At 34.2% G+C, this 13832-nt stretch overlaps 1 protein-coding gene across 3 annotated transcripts in view; it reads left to right on the forward strand.

The window, feature by feature from the left end:
* Positions 1-26: 26 nt before the first annotated feature.
* The window catches only part of LOC127867392 (40S ribosomal protein S2), a 46675-nt gene continuing 32869 nt past the window's right edge, over positions 27-13832 (forward strand). For 2 of the 3 annotated variants that reach the window (XM_052408515.1, XM_052408516.1), the window contains exons 1-2: positions 359-618; positions 9800-9907. In XM_052408515.1, the coding sequence (XP_052264475.1) occupies positions 361-618; positions 9800-9907 (366 nt within the window). In that variant the 5' untranslated portion in view covers positions 359-360. Of the gene's footprint in view, positions 46-358; positions 619-9799; positions 9908-13832 lie in introns of those variants that run through there. The other variant, XM_052408517.1, reaches the window with a different exon arrangement.

The following is a 13832-nucleotide window of genomic DNA, read 5'->3' on the forward strand; positions in this document are numbered from 1 at the left end:
CAAGTTTGTTGAGTAAATAATCTCCCTTTTCTCACAAAGTATCACGTAAGTAATGGTTGCATGTTTTTTCTCTCTGACAAAAATCGCAATACATCTACAATAAGACAACCTATTTGTCTTTTTAAGTGATCACAACAGCACTAACAAATTCTTAGCAGAGTCTGTTGATGTGTATTTTTCGTACTACTGCGTTAATTAAATTGTTTTTCAAATCGCTTGGAGCGGTCAACCCGCTTGGAGTGATGATGGCAAGTCACATTACGGTTTCACTTTCAGAATACCTACATGAAACATGAAGACTAACTTGTTATTCAACAATGTCTGTGGGACTTATTTGCATGATTTGAATGTATTGTAGCAATGGCGGACGCAGCACCAGCCGGTGGACGTGAAGGAGGACGAGGAGAAGGACGAGGGGGATTTCGCGGTGGATTTGGCTCCGGAGAGCGAGGGCGGGGTCGCGGTCGTGGTAGGGGACGTGGTCGTGGAAGGGGCCGCGGGCGTGGTCAGAAGGAAGGGGACAAGGAGTGGATGCCCGTCACCAAGCTGGGCAGACTAGTCAAGGATGGGAAAATCAAGGCTTTGGAAGAGATTTATCTGTTTTCCCTTCCGATCAAGGTATAAAATTGTGAAGCATACGTTTGTTAGCAGTGCTGCAGCTAGGGTTTGAAAAGGGCAGGGTGATTTTTTGTCAAAAGGGCACTTTGAACGCGCAGTATTTTGTCAAAAGGGCACTTTCGAGCGCGCGGGCGTTTCTAGAATGCTTCCTCATGCATGTTAATTTATATGTTATTAATAATTGTAAGAATAAATTATTCCCATCGTCATTAAACAATTCAAATTTAATGACTACAATGAGGAATAAATTAATTACAATGTATTTTAATAAGAAATTTATTAATCATAAAACGTTAAAAAAAAAAATATATATATTTATTTTAAGGGCAGGGGTAGTCCAAATAATTAGACGTAAGCTACCCCGCTTACGTCTAAACGGCTACCGTCGTTTTCCTATACCAAATTGAGTTCAACTTAAACTTCAGTTTTTCTCGTTAAATCTTTGCTAATGCATAAAATTATCATTCATTAGACATAAGTGTGAGCGATTACCTCTTAAATGTGTAAAAATTGTGCTTTTAAACCACTTATGTACATTTTTAAAAATAAACATACACAACACACGAAGTGTGTTTGACGTTTATAGAATTACATTGAATTATCTTGAACGAAATTATTTTTTGAATAGGTTACACATAACCAATTGTTGTTGTACAACAAACAACATCACTTTTTAGCTTTCTGTACTTTTTAATTAAATGAAACCTATATGTGTGTGTTAAAACTACCAGTTGTATCACGGAGTGTATATTGATAGGAGATGAATCGAGTATTTGACCCTTACTGTAGTAAATTCAATCTTATGCAAAAACTATTCATCCGATTTTATTGGTTTATACGTTATCTTGTTGCTTATTAATTCCTCTTTCAAAAAATATACGTTTTAGTATACTCCCGTTGTTATTAATGGATTTATAGCGAGATAAACACAAGAAATACACATTTTATGTTTTACCACGGCACGTTTTACCGTGTTGTGGCTATCGATCTTGTACAATTAGCGTACAGCGAAGCGCCGAGGTTATACATTTTGATGTACCCACTCACGTCTTTTGTTGAATTATAGTTTCATTTCTCGGCCGATTTTGACAAATTATATATCATTAGAAAGCTTACGTTACGAAGTAAACAGATATATAAACATATATTTAGTTTTTCTTCTGATTTCGACAGCCCGGCGAGTTATAACTTTAACTTTTGCAAATATCATACCGTATTGGAGTTTTAGAATCTAGATTTACGGTTGACATGTTCGTACTTAATACCAATTTGTAGCGTTCTTCTGATTTCGACAGCCCGGCGAGTTATAACTTTAACTTTTGCAAATATTATACCGTTTTGGAGTTTTAGAATCTAGATTTACGGTTGACATGTTCGTACTTAATACCAATTTGTAGCGTTTATATTTGGAGTTCAGTTTTAAAAATTACATCTTGCTTAGTAGAATAGAATTCTGTATACGATAGAAAAAAAATTGTTTATAAACGAAAGTAATTAAGGAATGAAGGCGGAAGATAGTAGCGCGTTCTTAACGCACTGAACTGATGCTACGGTCTTGGCGATTATGCTTTTGTTTAGAAACCGGCCATTGAATTTCCTTTGCCATGATTTTTATATTTTTTATGGAATATATTGTGGTATTTTGTTCACGAAACATATCAATAAAGCTTATTATAAATAAATCTTAATAAATTAACGATTTCAGCTCTTGTTTATAACACAGAAAGGGTGATAAATTTATGATGAAACAGCGTATATAGCGGACCCTCTCGATTTTATTCGGCTTTGAATGCATACTTGAAATAAAATGGGTGTCAAAAACATTCATCGTTTGCTGTTAATTATCAACAGGGGAATTTTGTATAATTATATGAAATGTTATTTACCTTAAATTATCAATTAAATAAAGATTCTTGAAAATCACGGTCGGTGTTACGCGGGTCATTTCGTATTTTGACATCAGGGCATCATGTCCAACTATTCAAAATCAGATTTTTTTTCACTGGGACGATGACGGCTTAGATTTAGACAGGCAGACAGATAGTTTATTCAGACTTGTACAACAGTACATCGTCTTCAACTCAAATATATAAATTATTTTTAGACGAATTGTTAGGTGATTACGCATATAGCAGTGTTGAATCTGACAATGTTGCCATGTTTTATTCGTGTAATCTAGAGTCCGTGGTTTGAGCATTTTTATCGCGGTGTTCAATAAAAGATATCTCAATAATCTTGTTTATTGATAGATCTGTGGTTTTATTGCCCCTGTGTTCAGCACAAACCAATTATCTCTTTATGATCAGATACTGTGCCGACCAATACTAAATAACACTATGGTGTCATACGCCACAGCAGGGACCTATACTTGTGATCATGGAGTCTTAGTGCAAGACTTAAAAAAGTATGTTGTTTCGCTTGCGGTTGTTAAAGCCAAACGGGGCTTCCCAGCTGGCACAGCTGCTGATATTCGGATCTGAATACTTAAACTTATTCAGACCTTATTCTTAACCGTTGCGCGTTTTACGATATCGTATTTTAGGAGGGAATACAGCTCAGTGAAACTATTCAATTTCTTATACAACATTAAGCATATTAACAGTTATTGAAATAACAATATCAGCGACATCTTTTTTAAGACTAAACACCTTTTCAAGTATCGAATTTAACATGTCAATAAAATATATTAATACCAAAAAAAGGTTTCATTTAATAATGTTCACATTAAACCTTTAAATGAAAGTGTCGCTTTAACTATTTTCCGTGTCTTATTAAGCCGCGAATGGTTTGCTAAAAACAGTTAACAAAAAGGGCTACACGTTCTAATTCTTAATGAAATACAAAAATAAGTATAACATAATTAATAACGTCCATAAACACACACGGCAAGATCAAAGTTAAAATGGCAAACTAATATGACATTCCACGTAAATTATTATTTTCGTCTAAATCGAATACTATATATAGAGAAACAATGTATTTATAACCGACCAATGAGGTAACATTATGCAACTTTCAATTTACACGGTGCTATATGGCAACAATATGGAATTTGAACAGTGGTAGTGTTTTAAGGTCTGGACTATCATTACTTGTAAGTTTGTATAAACATTTTTCTAATGCAAATAGTAAAATAATGTTTATATTTTATGTTTAATAATTTATTGCATGATTATTCTGTGCTGTTATATGAATTTGATGCCGTTAAAGCTTTCGACATGAGCTCATGTCGGAACGATGCTATTGCAAAATAACGTTAAACGATATGAGGTCGATGTAAATCGACCTCATATTTATAGGAGTAGGGCAGGGGGGGCCCTAGGAAGGTCAGGGCGGAGGTTCGGGAGGGAAGGGCGTGACGCTCCTTGATTTAGGCCTAGCTGGAGCACTGTGTAAGGAAGAATAACCGAGCATCAAAAGTCACACACCCTGAACCCATAAATAAATATAATGGGGTATCAAGTAGAAAATTAGTAAAGTTAGAATCATAAAAAAACAAGAGGGAGGTTTCATTTACAACTGATAAGGAATACAAAATAAGTTGTTGTTTGTTAGGTTGTGGCGAAAAAATATATTTTCCTCAGCTTGGATAAAAGGCGTATTTATGCCAATAATAACTATATGCATGATTTTTTATGAACTAATCAATAACGAAGCAAAGAAATCATTCCAAACATTGCTAAGTCTGCATACCAATTTTCCGATTAGTTTCTCAGTGATGGACATTGCACCTCGAAAAATCAACTGTTTAATTAATTTTATTAAAAAATATCTGAATGTTTATTTACTTTGGCTGCGACCAGAGCTCCAGATAAGGGTCGTATTTCCGTAATTAGGCCATCCTTAAAAAATTGTTTGGCATAACCCGACCCAGGTAAATTTGGGTGGGTAGGTAGGTAGGGATTTTATTTTTTTTAGTAATTTTTTTTTCTGACATTGAACTCCGACATATACCAAACTGAAAGGCAGGGTTCGCCAAAACTTGAAAAATCTGTCAGTCATTCGGACTGACAGACTTGAAATTTTTGTCAGTCCGAAACAGTTTCTGTCAGTCCCACTGTCCGACTAAACTATAACAGCAAATCACAACAAAAGAAGTACCTTTTAGATGTTTATTGGTTTTGATCACATTAAAATACAATTAAAACATGTCCAATGTCGATATAATTAAACAATTATTATATTAATAATAAACCACATATAAACCAAAGGCATACTTTTTAGACTTCTTTTTGTCAAACTGTTTTTTAGCCTCCACAGCTCTACAAATCCGTGTTCTTGAAAAGTTAGGGTGACATCCAATCGATCAAGTTTGACTTAAATGCACACACCCATTCACTATACTTTGGATGACTTAAATTTCTGTTTATTAGCCAATTCACAAGGTCTAAAACAACACCTATTGTTAAAATATTTTCTCTTAGCTGAGGTGGTTGATTTCCAGGTTCAATTAAATGAATGTATTTCACACCTATTTCTTGATAGAAAGGCCCATGATAATTACCACCATTCATTCTTGTTGTATGAAATAACACAAAACATATTGCTACAAACTATCAACAACAAATCAACACATAAATATCCCTATGTCCGAATTTTAAAATATCCAAAATATAGTACATCGGGTAAAAAATCTAATTTTGATTTCAGAAATTGTTGGTATGTAAATTGAAATATATCTTTCCCAGAACAATATAATAATGAAACTATTTAACAATAATGCTCACAAATGCCTGTTGAAACAAGTTTTCATGCGGTTTTTGTTGTGGAGAAAATAAATGGAACAAACAAAATGGCGGACGCACTCGGTTGCTTTTTTTAACAAAGACCATTGATTTTGAACTCGGTTGTGATAGTCATTTTTTATTTCAACTTTAAACATCAAAATGAAGGTAAGAAAAAAAGGATTTTGACAGTAGTTGAACAAAAAGCATTTACCTTCTATTAATTTAATAGAACATTATTATTATTATACAATTTGAGTGATCTTTTTGAAACCATTTTTTCATGCGATTGTGTCGGTCATTCGGACCGATTATCTTAAATCACTTGTCGGTCCTGAGAAAACTTTACCGGTCAGGACCGGCGGACCGACGGTTTTGGCGAACCCTGGAAAGGTAATTATCAAATTAAGCTCCAAGTCTACTGCCTCATGAAAGGAAATTGGTAAAGATTTTTCTGCACCGTCTGTATCACCGCACGTGAATTCGTAAGTCTATTTTTTCTATAAAGAAGTTCGAAAATATAATATAATCGACGAAAAATACTTTATCCGAAAACGACAGTCTGAAAAATTGTACGCATTTTGCACATGAAATAAAATGTGCATATCGTTTGACTACAGACAATGAAAACAAGTAACCTAGCAAATACGTAATTAATATACTATTTGGTTGCAGCGATTTTCCTTGTCCAATTGGGAAAAGTACCCGTACCGGTCCAATTGGGAAAAATCGAGTCGTGAAAACCTCAAAATTGGGAAAAATCGAGTCGTGAAAACCTCAAATTGGGAAATTGGTGTATTTGATTTTTTGCTCCCAAATACTTTAAAATTGATAAACAAGTGTTTTCAAGCTGTCAATATTATATAAACCTAGGTTCAAGCTATAGAGCTGCAAAGGGAAACTAACTAAATTTTTTTTTTTTATAACTTTAATTGGGAATTTAAGGAAAGCAATTGGGAAATTAGTACCGGTATTTTATAAAGAAGGAGAAAAATCGCTGCAATATTATATAAACCTAGGTTCAAGCTATAGAACTGCAAAGGGAAACTAACTAAATGTTGCTTTTAAAAAAAAAATTAAAAAAAAATTTTTTTTTTTTTTTTTTTTTTTACCTTTAATTGGGAATTTAAGGACAGCAATTGGGAAATTTGTAATTTTTTCGTGATTGGGAAAGTGCCGTTTACCGGTACTTTATAAAGAAGGAGGAAAATCGCTGGGTTGACATATTACTTTACAATAGCATAATTGTGAGTAAAATACAACAAGGTAATTATAACATTTTAATTTTAATCAAGAACAGAAACTTGGGAAAGGTGCAACATCTGCGACATGTAACTAATTTTTTAATTATCATCCTTTAATTCAGATCGTTAGTCGGTAGAAATTTGTAAAGTGATCAGCTTAAAAATAATTTATTGAGTGTTACGCTTCTTTTCATTTGCTTTTTTTATACGACTTTTGCCATCGGCCTTTATATTGTAGGCAGACGACAATATCAACTGTTTATTCCATTAATATCTGCGCATGAATGACCCAATATTACCCAATAGCGAACTCAATGTTGATTGGCCAGCTACCATATGCTCTTCAAATTGTTCATGGAAACAAAGAAAAAAATAGTTTTAAAAAAACACTCTGGATTAAAATGGCAGATGTTTTTAATGAAATTTAACGAGATTTAAGCATATTCGCAAATTATATTTTTTTAAGCCAAATTCGCTATATACTTTCCCAAATGGCGAAGACAGCGCAAGCCCTGTAATAGTGAGCATTTATTTCAATAATAACACGTTCGCAATGCTCGCGCTGTCGTTCGCCATTTGAGTCATTTGCGAAACTATTGAGAATTTGGCTCAAGAAAAATCGAAAATGCGAAAATCTAGTAAAATTTCCTTGAAAACATCCGCCATTTTAATCCGGACTGGTACTCTATATTTGTCTCTTTGTTTCAATGAAAGTGTTAGTTAACGAAACCCGGTCTGTACCCGATTAAACATTGCTTGACCTTATTGTTAATGAAGTGCACATGGTAGCTGGCCAATCAGCATTGAGCTTGCTTCCACATGACATGACGTTGTCGAATAAAACGTGAGAACGGGTGGAGCTATCGGATAATATTGGGTCATTCATGCGCAGATGTTAAATAATTTGAATACACATTTAATTTCGCCGTCTGCCTCCAAAATAGCGACCGGTCAGATGTCGTATAAAGAGATAAGCAAATGAAACAAAAACGTGACAATACCCGTTAGTGCTGCAACAATACGCCAAAAACCGTATTGCAATATATTGTCAGTTCAAAAACCCGTATTGCAATATATCGCAATATATTGCTAACTTGTACCAGAATTATAACTTTCCAATTACCCAATAATCCCATAAATTCCAATTTTAAAGCAAATTCTGGTAAATATTTACTATAAATGTGCTCAAGAATAATAAGAAACACAAACATTTGCAAATTTTCTTAAGTAATTTTTCCGAAATTCGGATTACAAATAATGCTCAAATCAGAATCGAATGAAACATTTACAGCTGTGCGCAATTAATTCAACGATAATCTGTTCAAAAGCATCGAATGAATGCTCCCATGTAACAACGCTACTCCGTATAATACACTTTTTAGAATGCTTTTTTACGTAAAAAATAATTTACACTGCTTTGTTTTGTTTACCTTTTTATCATTATTTCGGATGGCTTTTCTGGACGAAATGTGGATGAATTTTTGTAAAATTTTCGTACCGGTATGATGAAAATCATATCGCAATACAATATGCGGATTGCGTATTGCAATATATACCGATATACCGGTATATTGTTGCAGCCCTAATACCCGTCAATAAATATTTCTAAACTGATCACTTTTTATCTTTCTACCGAATATTTACCGATCTGCATTAAAGAGTGACAATTTAATAATTAGTTATATGGCGATAATATTACACATCTCTGCCAATTGCCGAATTGAAATGAACGGTGATAATTTATTAATTAGTTTTTTTAATCCCAAACTATCCTGAACGACAGCAGCGTATTTTAATTAAAGGGATACGAGAAAAACAGGAGTGGTTTAATTGTATTTAAAGTCTAATTAATCGTATATGCATATGTCAAATAAATAGGCGACTCAAATAAATACCGGAGCGCATTTTGTTCATTGCTATTCTAGATATCCTTGAAAGAGCATTCAATTAAATGACTCAAATAACCGGAAAGGATATAAAGCGGAAAGGAAAAATTTAGCGGCAATAAGTTTCGGCGAGCAAAAAAAAATTTTTTTTTGGAAAGTAACCAAAAAAAAATCAGTCGGGCCGAGTATAGTGGGTCGGTCGGGTTATGCCAAACAAAAGAATTTTTAAGGATGGTCTTACGAATTATTTTCAAGTCTGTTACATATTTATTTTAAAATCTTGTCGAACCATTAGGAATTACAAAACCAAGTTACGAATATTTTTTACATCGGTTCGTATCGATTTTTATTGAGTTCTTTTCACGTATTAAAGATCTTTTTGGTGCTTATATAAAATGGCTATAGGGTTTGTTTAACAAAGCGCATTTTTTCCAATAAAAGCGGCGTGTACAGTCTATCTGTCAAAAAACAATGGCTGCGCCCAGAGAGCGTCGTAAAAAACTGCAAAGCGTGCAAAAACATGCTTTTAACATATTGTACGCAAAGTGAGCCGAAGTTGAATGTTAAGAAAGACATGATAGAAAAGATCTTATACAATGTTGTATGTTCAATTTCCGACACAGTCGCAAAAGCTATTAAAAAAAACGCGACACGACAGGTCCAAACTTGAACAAACAAAAGACATTGAACGAGTGGAAGGGACAATTCCCGTGGCTAATCGTTGAAAAGATTGAAGGGAAGACCCGTTTTTATTGTGAAATATGTTAAAATTCATGGAAGGCAGGCAGTCTAAGCACAGTTTGGGCATATGAAGATATTTGAAAAATAAAATTGTATAATACTGAATAGACACTGTTGAACTCGTATAAATAAAGTTGCTTGTATGTTTATTTTGATTTTTTGCATGAAAATAACCATTATTATTATTTTTTAGGTCATTTAGAAAAGTTAAGAATTATTTTCCAAAACTAAGTAGTAACGTTAAGAATAAAATTTCAGAGTTAAGATTTTTTTTGAAAATCTGGTAGTAACTTAAAGAATTTTACAAAACCATATCTGGAGCTCAGGCTGCGACGTTTGTTTATGTATGTAGTTAATCAATAGGCATTTGAATGCACTTTGTTAATAAAAAACTTATTAAGTCATATACTTTCAAAATAGTTAGGTGAATCTTATGGGTGCAATATGGCCAATATTAAATTCAATCTGAGATATTTTACGTAGCGTTGGCTCATATAAGCTCATAAATTATAATAAGGATCATTATTATCTTTTTTTTTCTACCTTTCTACCTTTTAAAAGGAATGAATTGGCATCCCATTTTCAGGAGTTTGAGATCATTGACTTTTACCTGGGCACAGTACTGAAGGATGAAGTCCTGAAGATCATGCCAGTCCAGAAGCAGACACGTGCTGGTCAGAGAACTAGGTTCAAGGTAACATAATTATTTTATAAGATTGGCCATTTAACGATCCCTCGCTGGGGCACTTGAATTTCGAAATCAGAGTCCCCGGGGCGCTTGAAAGTTTCCGATCAGTGTATTTTTCAGTAAAAGAAAGTAGAGATTGTCAAAAAAATCAAAGTTTCTCTATCAGTGTATCAATATATCCTGTTTTAAAAGAGCACTTGGTACCTAATTTCACAAGTAATCGCCATAAACACCACCTGGGGTAATCAGAGCTCTAGATAAGGGCCGTACAGCCGTAAATACGGCTTTTTAATGAAGGATTACGCATTTATTTTTATAAACTGGCCGTACAATTACGACTTCAATATCCCTTTTACGCATTTATGAAAAACATTGGCCGTATCGATACGTCCGCGTCAGCGCGGCGAGATTGGTTGGTCTGTAACCTAACGGCGCTTTTCGTTAATTAAAATTACCGAAAAGTTTGAGACTGGGCTTTAATATGTTTGTCTATTCCGTCGCGTCATTTTCGATACTCGTAAACCCGTCAAAAACAATATGGCTATGCGCAAGGGGAGGCCAGCTAAGCCGCTTTCTGTTAAAAAAAACACCTTATTAGGCTACATAAGGTCGTCTAACCATCATGAAAACCAATGTGTTAGCTCAAAAAATGACATTGTCGCCCCGATATTGGACAATTTAATTGCATCGGTGGTAAAAAAAGGAAGAAAGCATGATGGGAACCGTATCCGAACCAAAACTGTTGAGGATTGGAAAACAAAATATGATTGGCTCGTAACAGAAAAAATTGAAGGCGTTTTACGGCTAGATTGTAATATTTGCCGCAGTGCTGCCAAGCCTTGTAAATTGAGCACAGTGTGGGCCTATGAAGGTTTGTATTATACAGACTTTTCATAAACAAAAAGTAGTGTACTTTTTAATAGGTACAGTCAACTCGCCAATATCGAGTATTTCATGAAAAAGTATAATCAAATAAAAACAATTTTTGCATAATGTGTCCCTTTGATAAATGTATTTTATTTGCAAATTGTGAAAAGATGCTCCAACTGTTGATCTGTTAGGGGAGATAATGATGTAAACAGTGATCCTTTAATCTTTATGTTTAATTTCAATGAAACCTTTTTTAAATTGAAATATGGTTAAATGACAGCTTTATAAGCTGTTTATTTTGTAGTTTTTTTTAATCATATGACATTTTTTCATTGTCATACTTTCATTGGTCATTTTTGCCAAAAAATCAGAAGTGTACAGTACTGCGGCAAAATAATAATATGGAACAATGATATAGTAGCATTATTTTTACATCTTTACATATATACACAAAAGCCAAAAGGACAAAATTCTAATGGAAATATTTAACGTTTTTTGGCATGTGATTCTCTATTGGCAAGTTGATATTATTTTTTGCTCAAGGAAGCAACATATTTTTGGTTAGCATTTTGTACCCCATAGGATCCACTTTGCAAATGATATATTAACTTGTGAAAACAGCAGCTAATTGTAATTAAATGCTCATGAAACTGTGTAAGACGTAAAGGTTGCTTAGCACTTGTCAGGTGCTATAGACCTGGTTCTACGGGATGCCAGTGACATTGCACTTTCCATTACCACTCATCAGGCTATCAATTAACAATTCAATTGAATTTTCATGATTCAATACCTTTATTGCTTTGTTGTTTTCTATGTTCCCAAAGGATCCGATTTTAACCCTTTGCATGCTGGGAAATGTGTGGTCTGCTAAAATGCCGTCTGCTGAATTTCTTAAATTCGCATTTTCTTCAATTTTTTCAAAGAATACTTTCAGAATAGCAAACAGTTTGGATCCTGATGAGACTCCACGTTCTGTGGCGTCTCATCTGGATCCAAACTGTTTGCAAAGGCCTTCAAAATTCGGTTCCAGCACTGAAAGGGTTAAGATTTTATAATTTTCTCTAACAAGATAATAGATAGACCTCACTTGTAATATAATTGTTTGTGCAAATTCTTCATAAATTAAAAAGTATATGTTGTCAACATGTACTTTTATGAAGAATGTCCAAATAAAATGAAAACAAAATCTATCAATATTCTTTTATATTTTTTGTTGTCATGAAAAAATATTGTTTCATAAAATTTACTTTTAGGTTCTGGTGACATACAGATATCAACTGTGAAAAAACATGGTAGCTGCAATGAGCACAACATTGCCTGTGAATATATACACAAAAAACAGATTCAGCAAAATGGCAGCATAGAAAATGATGTGTCCGAGTCCGATAGTGAAATGCCATCTACATCTGTGTCCAAAGAAGATAGAATCTTATTTAATACCGTGTACACAGTGGCGAAAGAGGAACTCCCAACTGAGAAAGTGAACAGTTTATTAGCTTTGCAGAAGCAGAATGGTCTTGATCTTCATTATCAAAATTTAAGTTGGGTTACTGTAGATGACATTCTTAAATCAATCAGTAAAATACTAACAAACAAGGGACAAAATTGTCACAAAACCAGGTTTTCATTGTGAAAAAACTGTGATAAAGGGAGAAAACTCAAACTGAACTTTTGAAATGAACAAACAAAATTAACCCCCTTTGTAAGTTTTTTTTTTTTTTTTTAAATCTATTTTTAGGCGTGGCGACCTTGACATTGGAGATATTGACGTGATTCTTTTGTGCGACACACCGTCCCATGATGGTGAACAAATGTGCCAAATGATTTTAAAATCTCACAATGAATGACATAGTTATGGCCAGGACAAGCTCATTTATGGCCATTTTTGACCTTTGAACTCAAAGTGTGACCTTGACCTTGGAGATATCGACGTAATTATTTCGCGCGACACACCGTCCAATGATGGTGAACAAATGTGCCAAATGATTTTAAAATCTGACAATGAACGACATAGTTATGGCCCGGACAAGCTTGTTCAGCCAGCCAGCCAGCCCGCCCGCATTCGTCAATCTAATAACCAGTTTTTTCCTTCGGAAAACCTGGTTAATAATCTTGTTTCAGAAATAAATTCTTCGCCAACATATGCAATTATGATAGATGAGAGCACAGACGTTAGTGTTGAAAAACATCTTTCTATATGTATTAGATATGAAAAAAATGGAGAGGCAGTCAGTAAGTTTTTATTGAATGCTAAGTTGAAAGATGGTAAAAGTCATACAATTGTTAACTGTATTGTAGAACAGTTTGATAAATTAGGCATTTGTCTATCCAAGTGTTCCAGTCTCGCCACTGATGGGGCTGCGGTGATGACTGGCAGGAAAACTGGAGTTGGAATTCAGTTAAAATCTAAGTACTCACCTTTTGCCACATGTACTCACTGTGTTGCTCACAGGTTGAATTTAGCTTGTGTTGACTCCCATGAACAAAGATGATTACCTTACAAAGTTTAAGACAAAATTCAATGACCTGTACGTGTTTATGAGTAATTCTTCTAATAGGACTGAAGCCCTGCATGATATCCAGGAAGTTTTAAAGGAACCTAATTTGACAGTCAAAGAACCACATGCAATCAGATGGCTGGGTCTTAGAAATGCTGTAAAGGCGGTTTTTGAATGTTATGGGGCTGTTCTTGCAACATTAAGTAAATTTGCCGCTGAGAAAAATCCTGTTGCAAAAGGCTTGTATAAGTACTTTAGTAATTATAAAACTGCCATGGTAACTGCCTTAATGCTTGACATACATTCAGAATTAGCCATTCTAAGTTGTGAATTTCAGAAAGCCACGTTAGTTTTCTCTGAGGTACAGGCACAAATAGACGGAACTGTAAATAAACTAGATAAGCTTTCATCAGCTGATGGATCTTGTGTTACAGATATGAAAGCAAGAATTCAGGTAGAGAATGGCGTTGCTAAGTATAACAACAACGATGAGTTAATGTACAAGGTGACTATGCCTGATGAATTTGAAAGGTTGAAGGGGTGTTACATTGACAGACTTAAAA

The sequence above is a fragment of the Dreissena polymorpha genome, chromosome 2 (genome assembly GCF_020536995.1).
Source record: "Dreissena polymorpha isolate Duluth1 chromosome 2, UMN_Dpol_1.0, whole genome shotgun sequence".
Taxonomy (NCBI): Eukaryota; Metazoa; Mollusca; class Bivalvia; order Myida; family Dreissenidae; genus Dreissena; species Dreissena polymorpha.